Source organism: Ahaetulla prasina, chromosome 7, assembly GCF_028640845.1.
Source record: "Ahaetulla prasina isolate Xishuangbanna chromosome 7, ASM2864084v1, whole genome shotgun sequence".
NCBI classification, from domain to species: Eukaryota; Metazoa; Chordata; class Lepidosauria; order Squamata; family Colubridae; genus Ahaetulla; species Ahaetulla prasina.
In genome coordinates, this window is record NC_080545.1 from 54,619,142 (window position 1) to 54,639,378 (window position 20,237).

At 35.7% G+C, this 20,237-nt stretch overlaps 1 protein-coding gene across 1 annotated transcript in view; it reads right to left on the minus strand.

The window, feature by feature from the left end:
- Window positions 1-20,237, minus strand: part of PPFIA2 (PTPRF interacting protein alpha 2) — a 216,266-nt gene that overhangs the window by 110,390 nt on the left and 85,639 nt on the right. The window contains exon 3 of the mRNA XM_058189560.1: window positions 6,506-6,568. Within this exon, the coding sequence (XP_058045543.1) occupies window positions 6,506-6,568 (63 nt within the window). The remainder of the gene's footprint in view (window positions 1-6,505; window positions 6,569-20,237) is intronic.

Genomic DNA, 20,237 nt, shown 5'->3' on the forward strand with positions numbered 1-20,237 from the left:
TCATTTAGGATACCTTGGTTGAAAAGGTTTTGCCCTATGATGCATCATTTCATCCAGTTTTAGTAACATATAGATATTTTGAAATAAATAAACATCACAATGTATAATTGCCAAAACTATATGAAAAGCTGTATGCTTTTCTAATTTTCTAAAAAGCTCAAGTGGCGTAAATCATAGAGCACTGGCTGCACTTTCTCATTATCATTTTTAATTTATACTTTTACACTTTCAATGTGACTTCTATTCACGTAACTGTGAGACTGTCAAAGCATGAAAATGAAGTTGGGATTTAAACAAACAGCAACACCAAAAATTTACTATTAACAAAGTAATGATCAGTGGATGATAATAACAATTTTAACAATAAAACTACATATACATACATAATAACAATTTTAACCAGAAAACTACAGCAATGATATTTTGGTATTAATCAAATAGCATTCATTCATTAAACTAGCTGTGTGGTTTCCATTTCTAATACCAAATAGGAGTTCCATAGAAAATCAAAATCTATATTTAAAAATTACCATTCTGAGAAAATAGTAGCTTGGTTCAAGTCTGTTTATTTTTGCTTGTGTTATCCTCTCAAACCCTATTCTGCTATCTTTTATCAATTTCATTCAATTTGTCTAATGTTTGTCAGTCAATTGCATTTCTTCTGTACTTAACTCTTTCATTCTCCTTGCCCCCGCCTCCATTCCTCAGTTTTTTCATTGCTATCAAGATAATTTGGAGGTTACTTTGTCTTGTAGAACAAGGCTTCCCAGCCCCTGGGCCACAGTTCACTAGTGGGCCATGGTCTATTCAGAACCGGGCCACACAAATGGCAGGCAAGCATGTGATGACCCGGGGCGTGGCACAAGCGCAACACAGCCAGAGAACCAGTCTGAGTCCCTTTATTGGCACCAACTTTGCCCCCAACTTCCCGTTTACTCTCCAACCTGGAGAAAAGCTCTCCCACAAACCTGCAGCAGATTCTGTCCACAGATACTCCAGTCCAAAAGCTGTAAGCAGAATGACTGTAAATCAATCACTCCAGTAGGGCAATATAATGAGTCCCAAAAGCGAAGAATTCACAGCAGTAATTCCAGCAAGACAAGATAAGCACACAGAAGCATGACTATACTTCAAACAATCAGGAGGAATGCCAGGAATGCAGGCCCCACTCGCAACACTAGATGAATTCAGCATTTGTTCCTGACAAACGCCCCTCCCAACTGTCTCTCCTTTAAACTCCATCCCCAGGTGTGCCTTGTGAAGGGAATCAGGGCCCTTTCCTTCCTTATAAGCCACACAACCCAAGTTGTTCTCTTCTACTGCGGGCCCTAGGATGAGAAGGGTATAACCTTTGGTCTTCATCTGAACCCCATCTCCCTTGTTCTAACTCTCCCCTGCTCTGCCCAGCCTGACTTTGCCCTTCCCCCATTTCCTCCACAATCAACAGAATCCCACTCTGTCAGCCGTTCATCTTCCATCTCATATTCAGACTCCAATGGGGGCATGATAAAGCACATGTGCAATAGTCTTTTATCTCATAGTGAGCGGCAGGCACTTGTACTCAAGCCTGAAGCTCCATTTGTGTGAACAGTGGGTGCATGTGCCTGCCACTTGCACAAATGGAGCTGTGTGTGTTTGCACATGTAGAATAGAATAGAGCTGGGAGGGACCTTGGAGATCTTCTAGTCCAGCCCCCAGTTCAAGCAGAAGAACCTATGCCATCTCAGACAAGTGACTGTCCAGTCTCTTCTTAAAAACCTCCAGTGGGAATGCCCATGACGGAGCGCCCATGATTTCTGAAGGAGTTAGGAAGTTTCTCCTTAATTCCAAGTTGCTTCACTCTTTGTTTAGTTTCCAACAATTATTTCTTGCCCTGCCCTCTGGTGCTTTGGAGAATAATTTGACCCCCTCTTCTTTGTGGCAACCTCTCAAAAACTGAAATCATATCATCCCTAATTCTTCTTTTCTTTAGACTAGCCAAACCTAAAGCCAGCAGCCGTTCTTCATATGGTTTAGTCTCTAGGCCTTTAATCATCTTAGTTGCCTTTCTCTGAACTTTTTCCAAAGTCTCAACATCTTTTAAGTAGTATGGTGACCAAAATTGGTTGCAGTATTCTAGGTGTGGTCTTACTAGGGTTTTGTAAAGCGGCACTAATACTTCATGCGATCTTGATTCTATGCCTCTGTTTACACAACCCAGGATTGTATTAGCTTTTTTGGCTGCTGCTGCATATTGCTGGCTCATATTCAAATGATCATCCACTAGGACTCCAAGGTCCCTCTCACAGTTACTGTTTTTGAGCAAGGTCTCACCTAATCTGTACTTACACCTTTGTTTTTTCCTGCCTAAATGTAAAGTTTTGCTTTTCTCCACATTAAAATTCATTTTGTTGGATAGGGCCTGTTGTTCAACTTTGTCAAGATCTTTTTTGATCCTGAGTTTGTCTACTGAGGTGTTGGCTATTCCTGCCAGTTTATATCATCTGCACATTTGATGAGTTCCCCTTCTATTGCCTCATCTAAGTCATTCATAAAGATACTGAAGAGTACTGGACCTAAGACTGAGTCTTGTGATACTCCACTGCTTACTTCTCCCCATGTGGATGTAGTACCATTAAGGACTACTTGTTGAGTACGGTTTGTCAGTCAGTTACAAATCCATCTGGTGGTGAGGTTGTCTATTCCACATTTTTCAAACTTACCAAGAAGTAGATTGTGGTCTACTTTGTCAAATGCCTTACTGAAATCTAACTATACCATGTCCACAGCATTTTGCTGGTCTACTAATTTAGTGACTTCATCAAAGAATGAAATAAGATTGGTTTGGTACGATCTGTTTTTAACAAACCCATGCTGGCTACTAGTTATGACGTTAGTTGCTTCCAGTTGTTCGCAGATCTGTTTTTTGATTATCTGTGCACACTTACTTCTCACATGGAACCATCCGCTCCCCTCCTCTGCTGGGCCACCAAGCTGGAAAGGTTTTGGACCACTGTTGTAGAATATGAGCTATTCCATTCAATTTTTGCAACGTGAGAAAACTATATAAGAATTCCATTAATTCTTTATCCAAACATTAATCAAAATACTAAAGATTAGAATGCATATGATTGTATATTTCTATGCTCAGTATCTTTTTCATTCTGATCAAGCATTATGAACCCTAAGTATGATGTTTCAGGCCAGCCAGCTTTTTATCTCAACTATCATGCTACCAGTCCACAAATAATTCATTGTCTCTGACTTGTTTTGTGAACAATTCCTAAGAGAATAATTAGGTCTGAAATAGTGTGCTAGTTCTAAGTCTATAGTATTTTTGCAATAGTCTTTTATCTCATAGTGCATCATGTATTCAAATATTCAAACAGATGCTCACTTTTCTTTTTTCAAAAAATCTGTTATGGGAATACATCAAAAATGTTAAAATTTCCAGAGGGTCTTTCCATTAAACTATAGTTAAAATATTGAATAGTCAAATGGTAGTAGACTTACTGAACTTTCATAAGAATTTATTTTTTAAACAATTTTTGAATATTTTTAGGTTGGAATATAGTATGAATTATTGGAGCTCTTGACTGATAACTTTCAAGAAGTAATGTCCTGCTCCTTTCATCCTATTCTGTAAAAAATGATGCAGCTGTAAGTGTTTTGATATTTCTTAGTTATAACCTCTCATCCAACCTTTTTTCTACAGCCAGTTGGTCTAATGTCTAAAGCACCAGAAATCAAGAAACTGTGAGTTATAGTCCTATCTTGGGATGAAGCCAACTGGGTGATCTTGGGCAAGACAATTTCTTTCAGCATTAGGAAGGAGGCAATGGGAAACTAATTCTAAAAAATCTTGCCAAGAAAACTACTGTAGTCCAGACAGTTTCTGAGAATTGGACACAATGGAAGAAAAAATATGGAAATCGCTGTACAGAGGCATATGGTGGGGGAAAATTACATGAAACTATTCATTTTCAATTAATAATTATGGATGGAACTTCCAATTAATAAATATGGATGGTACAGATTAATGCTTGAATATCAAAGACTAGCCTCTATCCTCATATCCCATACAGCAAGGGTGTTAAACTCCCAGCCTGGGGGCCGGATGCATCATAAAAATACGAATAAATAAATAAATAAATAAATAAATAAATAAATAAATAAATAAATAAATCATGCGCTGGCCATGCTCACACCCAGTTTAGCAAAGAGAAAAAAGTCCTGATATGTCATGGGACGATGCCATGACAACTTGAGTTTGACACTCCTGCCATAGAGGAACATTATAACAAATTACATAATCTGATGAGGAATTTTACTATAGATATATAAGAACAAATACACAACTGTATCAGTAATATTCAATATAGACCTTATCTATGATCCCAGATATACAAATCAAACAGTCCTAGATAGTTCACAGCTGTAGCCATTAAGCATTACAGATGTTTGGTTACAATAAATATATGTACAATCACTCTATAAGTGAGATGGGCAGTTTCTAAATTTTATAAATAAATAAACAACCATTTTTGTGTGATGTTATTGATTTTCTCAGGAAAGAAATACTTTGACAATCTTCCAGAAAATATTCCTGGCAACCGTGGAGGTTGAAGCTTTGCTTACCAACCTCCATTTATTACATTCACTTTCTGGATGTCAGATGATGAAATATACCAGACACTTTATTCTGGAAGTCCAGATTATTAAGCATATCTGCATAAAACTGGAATCCATCCAATACATATTATATAATCAACAGTTGGAGCCTAATGTTATAGTAATGTTATATATTTTCTGATCTGCCAAATGAGCATATATACGGTGGGCATTTTAGACAAATATCCTCCCAATGAAGCAAAGCATAGATCAACAAAGGTAGCACCAAAGAATAAATTGCTATAGAAGAGAAAGTAGTAGTTTCTTATCAGCTTTTGTTTACAGTTAAAGCCAAAGTAATATGTTCTAAAATGCATCCTGGGTAACGATACAATTGTTATTGGAAGCCACACTGATCTGTGAAGGTCTCTTTAAAGAAGGATGGCCATTGAAGTATTTTAAATGAAATAAATAACCTTCTTTCTCACTAGCCTTGTGGGATAGTCTTAGTCTTGCTTATAGCTAATTTAAAAGAAGCTTTACAAATAGTCCTTGCTTAGTGACCACAGTTGGGAGCAGCAACTCCTTTGCTATCCATCACAATTGCTGTGCAGACTTATGTCATTTTACATTTGGTTGTTAAATGATGCATTGTGGTTACCACAATTTAGAATTTGACTGCAATAACTCTGCTTGTTGCAAGCCAGTTGAGAAGCACACAAATGGCAAACACATAACAGTGGAATACTGTGATGGTTGTAAATGCATGCTTTTTTTGAAATGTCTGAGTGGCAATTCTGGGACTGTCTTAAATGAAATCATTCATTGCAAAGTTGGGGTTTTTTTTACACCATTGTAACTTTTAATGGTCACTAAATGAGGCAGTTGCTAAGCAAGGACTTCCTGTATGACAATAAAACAGCCTAACAGAGGCAATTTAATAAAAAAGGGAGGATGGATTGCTCTGGACTTTGCAATTAATAAACAAATAAATAAAACAACTCATCTGTTATAATAATGATTCTGATAAAATTATATAAATACAAGAAAAATACATACTGCGGAATAAGGTATATGTGGGTATATATTCTCTCTCTCTCTCTGTATTTACATATGTGTGTGTACATGTATATATGACTGTGTAACTATACAAATTGCTTGATAGGTAAATTTTAGCCATTTTCAGTATCATTATTTTTAAAATATTATATTGGTATTATAGACATCTGTATTTTCATTAGATTAGTATTCCTGCGCCTTTTCATCATCATGCTATTTTATTTCAGATCTCAGAATCACTTATACTATATTTTTCTATCAATTTATATGAGCATAAACTCTATCTAACCCAATTGAACTGATTTCCATGTTGACCCAAATAAAATTGTACTGTCAGTTAAGACAATACAGCTGCACCATTAGAAGCCCGCATGGCTGTCTCAAAACATTTTTTAAACAACTGCTTTATACATATACAGTTTGTGAGGAGTTTATGGCTACATTTTGTTCTTTTGTTCTTTTTAATTTATTTTCCAGATTTGACCAATTTGTAATTCTTGTTGCAAAGAGTAAATGTAAGTGTAGGAGGATGTTTCTTGAGTAGTAGTGAACGGTGGGGGAGACATATTGTACTACAAGCATATGATTCAGGGTTAATAACATTAGCCCTCTGAATAATCTGGCCCAATAGGCTAGGTAAACCACTATTTGAAATAACACAGAACTGGGAGAAAGCAACTTAGAACTATCGTGTGTAACCAGAGATTCTTTTTATAAGTCATAATTAAACCTTACTTGTAGTAAAATATGTAACATATGTTGGAAATGAATATAATGTTGTGGTGACAACAGCAAATTCACATAAATGAATTTTTGCATTAAAAGAAGATAAGAATCCAAGATATGCAAAACATACATTAGGGCAGGATATGGTCCTTTGAATGTTATTCTCAATGCTCGTGCCAGCTGCAACCGTCATCTGAAAAAGTGTGCAACAAAGAGTGTACTGAATACAAAAGTTTTGTTTGTAAAATGACAGATATATTCAAATATTTAATGTCTTTGATTTCACACAATTGTAACTCTTAATTTATTAGAGCTTAGAATATCTCTAATCTTAAACATAATTCTAAAAGGTAAAACAATGGTAAAATAATTATTGAATATTGGTTAAAATACAGTGAAACATTAGCCAACTATATATAAAAATAAATATAAAAGTCATGCATACAATTTGAATAACCTCAGTTTATAGGCAGCAAATATTTCTGTTGAATGGTAGAAATTTACAGAGCAGATCTGTTTTAGGTCTATTGAAATGAAATGATAAGTACAATACAGTATTGTGCTTATACAAAGATTCTGTTTAATTAAATGAAGTTTCCACAAGAGAAAACCTGTCTCATTTGTGTCTCACATTTTTATCCCAGTACAAGAAAGTTCAGAAAGTGCAACTTGTTTCACATTTTTATAACTATTATGAATGTAGAGCCTTACAAATAGATTATACCCAAACTTGTTACACAATTATTTTATTAGGTAAACGATTTCTTTTAGTCATCTGTTACACACAGGCAGACACACAGGCGGAGGGAGGGAGGGAGAGGGAGGGAGGAAGAGAGAGGGAATATTAGAGAGTGAAGATTTTCATCACTTCTTGGCAATACCATGTAAGGCAATGAATATATGTTGACATTTTGCTAGTCATGCAGTTAGCTTCTTCAAACAGGTCTAAAACTGAACTTGGCAAAACATCATATTTTGTCTATATTTAGTGATGTAGAATATCCACAACCAGTCTTTAACTGATTGCTATAATTCTGTCATCTATATAGTGGGCAGAAATTGGTTGAGGGCATTCTATTCCATTGAACAAAACATGGCATCTTTTACCAAGTTCACTTTTAGTTGTGCTCTGAAGAAACTAGGAGTATGACTGGAAAACCATACACACTGTTTCACCTGAAAGTCATTTCACCAATTGATAAATTATTTCAACATTCTAGACACCATATAAAAATAATAGTTTATACTACACTCTTGATTATGGTCTGGAAGATATATTTTGGCAAATCACAACCATTATTTTTATTTGATATGAATAGGGCATTTCTGTTACCTTATAGCTTTTGTTCTCACATATTTTAAAATGTTCTGGAGTTTCTTTTTCTGTCAAAGCTAAATTGCGTGTGGCATTAAATTAAAATGTTTTCCAACTGTTTGCAAATGTTTATAAACACAGGCAGGAAACCAGATGAATTTACTCTATTTTGATCCCTTGTATCCCCAGGAAAGTTTCCATCACAAAAAGTGTCTCTGTAGAGCATTCAAAATGTTTCTAAACTCTTAGGTTCAAAGAAAATATTCAGGATCTCACAGAAGATCTTATTACAGGGGAAATAACAAAAGAAAACAGCAGCATTTGCATTTTTTTCTTTTAAAATTTAGGACTAAACAAAGGTATTTCCAGTTAAAACAGGAGTAGCAACTGATGGGATGGAGGCTGAAAGTTAAGAGTTGGTTACAGCCATTACAAACATGTTGTTGGGAACTGTTCACTCTGAATTTCTAGGAAGAGTTAAAAAACTTTTCTCTTGTTTTCATTTATGTATATAGCAACTCTATTTTATTTGTTACTATATATTTTTTCCTTTTGTGTTCTATGCTTCAAAATTGTGAGCTATTAAAAGTACAAATTTTAGGCAGCAAGATCAGGATGAACTTTGAGGGCTATAAAAATGGATTTAAGGGCTTCATAAAGTCCTGGAATTTCAGGTTGACAACCTTGAGTTCAAAGGAACTTTGGGACCAGAGGAGGAAGAAATAATAATACATTAGTTTTGACATTGGTGTCAGATGGTCTGAGGCACTATAATTTATATTCATGATTTTACAGGGCAACACACAAATCAGTATCAGTGACTTACCACATTATGTGTAGAACAACATCCAGAATTCCAAATTCTGAATCTCTGTATCCGAGCAACTAGACACAGTGAACATATTTGACTTGCCATGTGGCATGCAGTCATTTCTCTGCTCCAGCCTTGGCACGCAACTTTATCCAGGCTTCCATTAATAGTGCTTAAAATAAAACAGTGGCACAGATGATAACCCAGAGCCCTAAAGGCCCTTCAAGACACAGAGGCACAGCAATCAACCCTTCCCTTCCACCATCCAGGGACCAAAGACAGTTTGACAGCTTCAGTTAAAGGCAGATATGGCACCAGTGCTGCAGCTTCAGTGAGATCACAAAGTGATTGCAAGGAGACCATTTTGACAACATCGTGATCATGTATCTGATTCTGTGAAGGCCTATCTCAGCAAAATGTCTACATTTATACTGCCATTGTTTCATTTTTTGGTATTGCTTCTTTTCAAGAGAAGCCCTTCATGATTACTGGAAGCTGAACAGATTTTATTCACACCATAATTTAAAGTGAGTGTTTTCCTTAAATCAAATTAGCCTATGAATTCACTGATACTATTATTGGAAGCACTGATTCCTTTATAACACACTTTTTTTATTATTATTATTATTTATTTCTTATTTAATGTGCTATGTTGTTAAAATCACAATTGGTATTTTAATTATTGATCTAATAGTTCATGTCCAAGCACCATTTCAGACATGTAAAAAACAATAGTGATTCTGTGCCCAAGAAAGCAGAAAATAACTGATTGGTGCCCACAATCAAGCAGGACTGGCTTAGAAGTTTTACTAATTTTAACTGGGGTTAATTAGATTTTAGTATTTTAAAGGGTTTTAAATTTTAATATGTTTTAAATTTTGGCCAATTTTATAATAAGTTTTTTAATTGTTTTATTTTAATTGTATTTTGTTACTGTTTTTATTTTGGCTGTACACCGCCCTGAGTCCTTCGGGAGAAGGGCGGTATAAAAATCTAATAAATAAATAAATAAATAAATAAATAAATACAATTGATATCATGTTTTCCCAAAAATAAGACCCTGTCTTATATTTTTTTGAACCCCGAAATAAGCACTTGGCCATATTTTCAGGGAGGTCTTATTATTTTGGGATGCATGGAGCAAGATAGGATTCCTCTTGCCAACTTACCTGATTTCCAGCTCTGTGTCCCTAAACCTAACCAGAGGAAATGGCTGTGCATGCATTTAAATGTTTTCGGGGAGGGCTTATTTTCAGGGGGGCCTTATTTTAGCACATGCACTCAAAAGCCCGATTGGGCTTATTATCAGGGGATGTCTTATTTTCCAGGAAACAGGGTACTATGTCTTAGAATAATTTAAATTGGCCTGTTTTTTTAAAGTAATGATGCCAAAAAATTCCAGATCTCAACTAAGCACAAAGTGATTTTCAATACTTGTTAATACAATACAATACTTTATGTAATACTAAATACAGTAAATACAGTGCAACTTTAGGAAAGATCAACTTTAAGAAAGAGACTATATTTCCAGCAGAAAACCCAGCCTCCTTAAATTGTCCATTCATTACATCTACTCTTTCCAATAAACTAAATAAGCAAGGATGACTATCAGAAGTAAAAGAAAACTAATCAAACAATTTAAAATACATAAAAATATCAAACATCACAATACAAGTCAAAAGACTTGTTTGAAGAGGTAGTAGTTCAAAAGCCATCCTTCACATTTAACATACAAGACTCAATGGCTGCTGCCCTTTATACTATCTAGTTTACTTATTTACTAGGTTTATATCCTGTTCTGATTACTGACAACCCTGTAAATCAGATAAAATAAGCCAAAGTTACAACATGAAAACCACCATACATCTACACACACAACAGGAGTATTAATTATATAAGATGTACAGCATATTCCAATGGTAGAAATAACACTATAAAAGATCCCAATTCCAAAAGCTTCTTGAAATATCCAAGTTCCAACGGACTTCATTAAAAAAAACAAAAGGCCTTTCAGATTTCTAGTAAATGCTGGTCCATAGAAGGAATGGGAGAAGAATTGAGAAGATTCATGTTAGTGACATCCATAAAGATAAGGGATATGGAAAAAAGCCTACATTAGCACAATTTACTGTGCAGGCACATATAATTGGGATTAGTCAATCTCAACTATATCCAGGTATTGGGACATGTAAGGCTTTTAAGTCAACAGCCTAAAATCAACTAGAAATAAATGCACCTCAGAGTAGATAGGCAAATCAAAATCTGACTATGATTACTTGAACTGTTACATCTAGGATTAGTTATAGCTTCAAATGTTCCCTGCACTATGAGATTAAGCTATTTTCTTTATTTGGCTCCTATCAGCAAGTGAAGGCTATTCTTTTTAAATCACCATTTTTTTTCTTAAGTGAATTTATTGATTGCTAATATGGCATCTGCCTTGCTTTTCAGATGTTGCTTTTAATTTGAAAAATAGTTTTATTTATGTATTCTTGTTGAGTTTATGCTTATTTTTATATTTTAAAAATACTTTTTGGTGGGGAAAAAGGAATTATAATTTTACAGAAATAAAAATAAACAACTATTAGTGTATGAAGAAGACTACACAGATGACTTCCAAATGCACACGACTCATTATGTATTCTATTCTCTTAATTAATATGTTAAAAATCTGAGCACTTGAAGTTGCATTTATATGTTCTTTATATAATAATCAGAACTGCCCTTCATCTGATGAATTATATCACCCATTTTTTTCAGTTCCATCAAAGTTGTTTTGATGATGTCATCTTATCTATAACATTCACCTTGTTCAACTGGCATTGATCTTTTGTTATTAAGGGTATTAAATCAAACATACTGTTTTTGTTGACTCCACAAAAATAAATCACTAATTGATTCAGCTTTTGGGTTTGTTCCTATCGCACTCAGCCAGCTAATTTTACTTTATAATTAATATCCTCAAACCATTTACTAGGGAGGAATGCCACCAGATTATTCACAAAGGGGCTGTGGCCATATTACTGTGCACATAACTTCATAATGATTTCACTATCATACTATTACTATCCATAATCTTTGCTCCTTCATTTCTATCATATTCTACCCTTTTTTCCCTTGACGATAATTTTCACATGAAGATTATTTTGAATTGATTATTCTGAAGAATACTGACTCGTAATGTACACACACACTGATGTCAGTGGCAGCTAAACGCATGGTTAACTTAAAGAATTAGTTCAGAAGAAAGGCTTTTTTTAAAAAAAAAACAGTGCTTCATCCATCCCACAGGTGTCAAACTTGCAGCGTCACGTTGCTGTCACATGATGTTTCATGACATTTTCCCCATTCATGGAGCTAGCATGGGCGTGGCCTGTGTGTGACGCATCTGGCCTGCGGGTCACCAGTTTCACACCCCTAACTATCATATTTTAAGGCTAAAGCCTCACAAAAGTCTTTTTGAAAGCTTCACTGTCAATGGAGGTTTTTCTAAGATCCATTCTCCTGGTCCAGCAAGAGTGTAATAAAATCCAGAAAGGGTAAATATTAAACCTCAATTAAAAAAGGGGTCCTTTTATCCTACAGTGGGCAATTCAGCTACTAGCAATATCTTATCTAATTTTCAGAGTTTTGTCCTCATACTTGCTGTCACCCAAATTGCTTAGAAGTTTTGGACTATAGAGAACAACACAAAGAATACCTTTTCTAATTATTGTAAAACACTACTAACCTCTCACTGCCTAATATTCACAGCAAACATATTTATGAAATTCACATCAATGTTGTAATAGTATGTTCTGAATCTGAGAGAAATTCACAAATTGATCACTTGGATATTCCTTACTTACTGGTTAAAAGAACAGCTACTTACCATATCACAAAGAAATAATGAGTCAAAGACTGAAAAAAATATTTTATCAATCCAGTGATGAATTTAGATGAATTCTAAACTGCCAACAATCATATCGCTGAGATTTCTGTAATTTAGTCCTGTCCTTCCTCAGTAAATCTTATTAAAAGAAACTCTAAACGAATCTTGCTTTTTGGTGAAGTAAATGTCCAAAATTTGACATTTCTTCCAGCTACATTTAGTGGATTGGGGATTGGTCTACACTTCCTTTACTTCTGAAGACAAATGGCTATTAGAAGCAATAGATTTTGTTTTACTAAAACAAAATCTCAATTATTCTGAGGTTATGGAATGTCTTCAGTGTTAAAAAATCATCTCAGTCTCTCTCTCTTTCTCTGTCTGACTGCAGTAAGACTTCTAAGATCAAAGTCTGTTTCAGTCTGGCTAAAGAACTCTGGTCAATTCTTAGACTTCCTCTCTCCTCCTTGTGCTTTTGGTGAATTGTTTCAGATGGTGACGTCTTGGTATTTTTATTTTGCTTTATGATTATCTATATCTGTGATGACGAACTATGGCACGCATGCCAGAGGTGGGATGCAGCACCGTCTCTGAGGGCACACAAGCTGTTGTCCCAGTTCAGCTCTGCTGCGCATGTGTGCACACACCTCCTGCCAGCCACCTGGTCTTTGGGTCGCCGCACATGCGTGGGGAGGCGTGTGCTGCATGCATGCATGGAGGCAGGGTGCATGGGGGTGCTGCATGTGCATTGCACTATGGGAGTTTAGGAGCACATACGCGCATTCATGTGCTTTGGGTGCTCAGTCCAGAAAAGGTTATGATATTTATTTATTTATTTATTTATTTATTTATTTATTTATTTAATTTTGTCAAAACAATATAGACAAGCATAACACAAAAGATTATATAATATATAAACATATATATGAGGAGAAACAAGGAAGTATAAACATATATATATATGTAGGGAAAGAAACAAAAGGACAGGAACGGTAGGCACGTTTGTGCTCTTATGCATGCCCCTTAGAGTCCTCTTAGGAATGGGGTGAGATCAACAGTGGATAGATTTTGTTTAAAGCTTTGGGGTTATGAGAAGAGACCACAGAGTCAGGTAATGCATTCCAAGCACAGATAATTCTGTTACAGAAATCATATTTTCTACAATCCAAACTGGAGCGGTTGACATTAAGTTTAAATCTATTGTTAGCTCTTGTGTTATTGTAGTTGAAACTGAAGTAGTCGTTGGCAGGAAAGACATTACAACGGATGATTCTATGAGCTAAAACCAGGTCCTGTCGAAGGTGACGGAGTTCCAAGTTTTCTAAACCCAGGATTTCAACTCTGGTGAAATAAGGTATTTTGTTGGTTGTGGAAGAGTGGAGAACTCTTCTCGTAAAATACCTCTGGACACGCTCAACTGTATTGATGTCAGAAATATGGTATGGGTTCCAGACAGGCGAGCTGTAATCAAGAATTGGCCTAGCAAATGTTTTATATGCTCTGGTCAGCAGTGTGGTATTCTTGGAAAAGAAACTACACAGGATTAGGTTAACAACTCTTAGAGCCTTTTTTGCTATGTAGTTGCAGTGGGCTTTGGCACTTAGATCATTAGATATGAGAACTCCAAGGTCTTTGACAGGGTGGGGGTCGTCTGTAAGGTAGTGTCCATCAAGCATGTACTTAGTGATTGGGTTCTTTTTACCAATATGTAAGACTGAGCATTTGCTGGTTGAGATTTGTAATTGCCAAATTTTAGACCAAGTGGTTAGATGGTCAAGGTCTTTTTGAATGGTAGACGTATTTTCGGTGGTGTTAAACAGTTTGACATCATCAGCAAAGAGAACACAGTTACTAGAGATATATCTATATGATGTATGATATATATAGATATATAGATCATATGATATATGATCTACTGATATATATATAAGGAAAATGTAGCATACAACTGCTCTGAATAATATACCCACAGTTTCCAGTGCCCTTGAAAGTTTCTGTAATGCATTTGGTGAAGGAATTTTCAGGAGGACAAATCAAACTACCAAATCTGAGAGAAACATCTGTTTTCAAAAACCCCTGAAAGGAGCTAGGTTCATAGGCCTTTAGGCATAGGGTTAAGATCTGAAAATAGGCAACACTGTCATGCTTGATTCTAAGAATTTAGATTAGACAGGATTCTGCTCTAGAGAATCCAGGCACCTGAAAATTCAAGAACTGACCACAGGAATCTTGTGGTCACCAAGTTACTTTTCTTGCAAGGAATGAGTCCATTCAGAAATAATATTTTATTCCTGAATGGTCACTATTATCTTATAGTTGGGGCAGAGTGAGTCTTTGTAGAGAAAAAGCATTCAAGCATTCAACTGGGAACTGACCAATGTTGGGAAATCTGATATCCAGCTGCTCAGTAAATGCATCTCAGTAACCAGCTCACTGATGTGTTGGATTACAGTCCTTAACCCACAGTGTGGCATCATCTGCCTGGTTTTAGTCCTTTGATTCCTGACCTTTCAGATGTTTTCTTGGTGTTGCCTTTGTTCTTTTGGCTCTGGCATTGGATGATTACTGCCTGTGGTAAATGACTCATAGACTATTTTGCCTCTGATTGCTGCCCTGAACAACCCTCAAACATGACAGTAACCCCCTCTCCCTCCCTCCCTCCCTCCCTCTCTCACACACACACACACATTTACAATTTCACTGATAAAATGTCAAGTTCACTGCTTTAAAATCAAAAGGCTTAAAAAAAAAGAATTTTGTCAGAAATAAGAATGTATTTATTTGAATCCTCAACATCAGCCCTGTAAAAAAACAGGTTGTTTTGGAGAGCTTCCAGGAAACCATCAGCACTTATTCCAACATAGAAATTGATTTGTGAAAGGATATCCTGCATTAATTAGGAAATGTTACCATACAAAATTCTTTTTTTTTAATGGAATTTTTACTTCTGAGTTTCTGAAGAAATCTCTTTTGCAAAAGATAAAGAAAACTATAACATGAAACTTATTTAATATAATTTGGGTTGAACACAGAGGCATTTTCAAATCATTAGCTCTGTGCAGGGAACTTATAATGGAACAATCAACATTATTACAGAGCCTACAAAAGCAAAATATCCCTTCTCAAAAGGCCAGTTGTGTGGATATCTCTGTGAAAAAAAATGTTAAGCATCCTCCCTTTTCAAATGGAGAACAAATGCTGAGGACTCCATTTAGAGGGAAAGTCTCACAGTATGATTATAATAAGATACAAATATTCTAACTCTTCTTTTTCTCTCTCTAAATATGTCTATAGCCAAGAACTGAGAAGAAAGCACAAACAGGCTGGATTGTGAATTGTTATCCCATCATCTATAGAAAATAACTCTACCTTATTCATTTGTTTTCTGAGTGAGAGGCTGATCTTCCTTCTTTCCTGTCTCTCTCCTCTGGAGCTCCTTCTCCAATTTACTAATGGAAGAATGGCATTGTAAATCTATTTTATTTTTAAGTGGCTGAAATTTGTAAGAGTTATGTCACTTTCCCTTCCAGCTCCTACAGGAAAAATATTTTTTCTTTTATAGTAGCGTTGATTCCTGGCAACTGCCTGGATTAATTCTTGGCAAGATTTTCAGAACTGGTTTGTCATTGCTTTTTCTCTCTAAATATGTCTATAGCCAAGAACTGAGAAGAAAGCACAAACAGGCTGGATTGTGAATTGTTATCCCATCATCTATAGAAAATAACTCTACCTTATTCATTTGTTTTCTGAGTGAGAGGCTGATCTTCCTTCTTTCCTGTCTCTCTCCTCTGGAGCTCCTTCTCCAATTTACTAATGGAAGAATGGCATTGTAAATCTATTTTATTTTTAAGTGGCTGAAATTTGTAAGAGTTATGTCACTTTCCCTTCCAGCTCCTACAGGAAAAATATTTTTTCTTTTATAGTAGCGTTGATTCCTGGCAACTGCCTGGATTAATTCTTGGCAAGATTTTCAGAACTGGTTTGTCATTGCTTTTTTCCTAAGACTGAGCAAAAGACCAAAGTCACCAAAGCTGCCTTACTTCTTTTTCAAAATGTTTTCTTTTTAATCTGTGTATTAGATACAGAAGTGTTTTTTATTTGGCCATATCCCCAAAAAAGGCCTATGGCATTCCAAGGACTGCTTCAATGACTCAGATCCTAAAAACTGTGATTTTTCAAGAAGCCAGGCAAATTAAACGAACTTTGATCCAAAGAAACACACAACTAGATCCATAATGTCAGAGCATTCTTGCTCTCTTTCTCCTCTTCCCAGTACCAGTTCTTTCACAGAACATAAACTTCTCACAAATTTGGGAGAAGCTTCCAAAGTCATTGCAGTTTGTCACTGGAGGATGGTAGATGACAACTAATGCTTTATAAACAAAGGGAAAAAAAGCAGTGTGATGATTCTGAGAAAAAAACAATAACTGTCCACAACACACAATATAATTGCTAAATTACCGTATATACTCGAATATAAGCCGATCCGAGTATAAGCCGAGGTCCCCAATTTTACCCCAAAAACTGGGGTAAACTGGGGACTCGAGTATAAGCCGAGGGTGGGAAATGAGGCACCTACGGTTGAAACCCTCCCTCCCTCAGCTGAGAAGGCTGGCGGCTCCCAGCCCGCCCTCTCACTGCACCGGCAGGGCTTCAGTCCGTAAAATGTGAAAAAAGAAAAAAAGCAGTGTGATGATTCTGAGAAAAAAACAATAACTGTCCACAACACACAATATAATTGCTAAATTAATAGTTTTCTTGGAACAGAATGTGAGCTTAGTAGATATTTATGGATAACTAGAACTTCTTTTTACAAGGATTTAATCTGGGCTGTTTTCAGCACAAAATGTGCTGAAAACAATAACTGTCCACAACACACAATATAATTGCTAAATTAATAGTTTTCTTGGAACAGAATGTGAGCTTAGTAGATATTTAAAAGCAACAACAACAGATTTGGGCTCAAACACATACACACTTGCATTTTTAATTAATTAAAATATTTATGAATTGCTTTCCTGCTTCTATTTCTTTCCTTTCATTATATAAGGCAATAAATGCCAATTCACAGATTTCAAGTTCTGTTTGAGCAACAATGCAAGGGGAAGAGAGTGTTGTTCCCATCATTCAACTGCCATACAATTTCAGCAGTAAACTGGAAAGAGTCACAGAATCAAACTACTTTCAGTTATGTTGGCTGAGTAATAATCTAGGGCTGTTACCTCAACTCTGAAATATTATAGGCTGTGTGCTGCTGTGTCATGCTCCTTAGAGATGTAACAGCAGAATGGTGACAAAGAAGGCTCACCATGGACAATTTCCATCTGCTGCTTCAGCAGGAGCTGGGTATCCAAAAAGATCCCCAAGTCACAAACCTTTCTTTTTTTTTGGGCGTACAATCTCATGATCCCCATCTAGGAGACCCATGTAGAAAATCATCTAGATATTTATGGATAACTAGAACTTCTTTTTTACAAGGATTTAATCTGGGCTGTTTTCATCCCATCCAGATTCTCACAATCTCCAGGCATCATTTTAGGGCTACCATCGCCATTTTGGTTCAATTTAGGGTGGTAAATCTTAGCCTCTTACTGGACTGACCTCAACCAAAGTGATAGATAGCCCCTTTCAACTACTTGCATTACTTTTTAGGGCATTTTTTAAAGTTCTCCTTTGCATTAAACTTATTCTAACATTTTGTTCGGGTTCTCATCATTTTCTATACAGTCTGATCAAATAAACTACCCCAAACTGAATTGTTAAAAAAATTCCTTGGAATGGATTATGATATTACCTTTATAATTATCTTGTCCCGTCCCCCCCACAGAAAAATTAGTTAGATGGTAATATGGTTCTACCCAGTGAATTTAACTGACCTAAAATAACTAAATCCTCTATTCGACTTAATTATTATTTTAAACCAGGACTGATTATACTGATCCACATACTGAGTTCACTTTAATTATTTCTTTAAGAAGCGCAGAATCAGACACAAAATAACCTTAATCCTATTCCAGTTTAAAGCTATTTTGCAATATCACTGCATCTTGTTAACATAGAATACATCTTGTGCAGAAGTAACTGTTTCCTATAGCTGGCAATATTAAAGCATGACACAGAGGAGTTACTATTTCTTAGAAAAAAATATATGCACAATTAAAAAGCTGAACTGAACTGTGGCTGCTTTATACACACCCCCATACAGCTGGCATACAGAGCCCATTCTCCCATCTGTACTAAGTCATATATTTAGCACACTGGTGTTGTCATGATAGTTATTATCTATGCCTGTTTAATCAGATCCTTGTGTTGATTTTATCAGAGGCCTTTTTGTGTCTCAACCAGATTTTTCTTTGAACTAAAATACTTTTTTTTAAGGTAAGAAACTGAATAGCTGGCAAGTCTGTGACAAGTTGTAATGTTTTGTAGCAATAACATTTTCAGTGACTTTCACATTACATAAACACATAGAATATACACTATTTTTCTAACAGAAAGTCACATGCTGCATTCACTGAAATTTCAAAATTGTCTAGGTATATCTGTATGTTTAACCGCACCATACAATGTCACACAATACCCTGACTAGCAAAGTCATAAAAAGCTGGGTTGTAATCTTTCTATCCCAATGTTGACTCAACAAAATATATATTTTCGCATTGCCTGGAAAGCTGAAATTATTCTCAGACATAGCCTAACTGAAATAGTAGAGAGGAAGATTTGACCATCTCTCCATTAAAAGGCAAACATAGCCTCTCACCCAAAACTCTGAACACAGAGCAGTTTTTTCCAGCCTTATAATATATGGACTTCAGTCCTCAGAATTTCTCAGCCAGGATGCTGATTTGGGAATTCAGGGAGTTTGTTTGTTTATTTATTCAATTTTTATACCTACCCATCTCAATCAATGACTCTGGGCAGCTTACAATTCAGAAAAAAAGATACTATAATTAAAATAATAAAAACAATTTAAAACTATAAAAACTATAAAAAGCACCCAAGTTAAATATATACAGCAGCCTAGATACAGCCTTAATTGGTCAGTTAACAATGAAGCCGGAAAGTGGGGAACTCAACACATTCACCACCTCAGGCTTGGCTACACAGCCAGGCTTTTAGAGTTATAAGAAAGGCTAACAGCATTGGGGCCACTGTAATCTCTGAGGGGAGGATATTCCACAGAGCAGGGGCCTCTGCTGAAAAAGCCCATCTTCTGGTCCCTGTCAGACGACACTCTTTGGCTGCCAATTGCTAGATTGAAATGAGTGGGTAGAGAAACTTGGAAAACGGTGGTCCTTAGCATAACCTGTTGAAATCCACATACCTTAAACTTGTCAAGGCTGAGAAACACTGGCAGAGAATGACAAACTACTTTTAAGAACCCATTCAATGCCATGCCAGGCAACAAGTCTATAATTTGAAAAGGCTAGATGATACATAGAGTAGAGTAATAGGACTGCCAGAAAACCTGGTCTTAATTGTGGCAGAGGCTGTTAGTTTATATAGTTTAGCATTTCAAGAATATGTTTCATTTACACCTTACATCTGTTTATGGGATCCATTCTGCAGTATTATTTATACTGGAATTAGAAGATTCCACTGACTTATTCAATTTCATCATTTTCCATATAAAAGGTTTATTCCATCTCATTTTTAAAAAAATTAACAAAAGTTCAAAAACACAGATTGCATGCATTTTTGTGAATGTATGCACTTTGTACACTTTTCTTTGCACATGAATTTTGAAGCTATTGACCTTAACGTATATATTTTTTACTCGATTTTCATTATTGTAACTTTTAGTATAATATTTAGAAAAGGGCAGAAAATAGCATATAGATATGTTCAAAGAGATATAATAGACTATC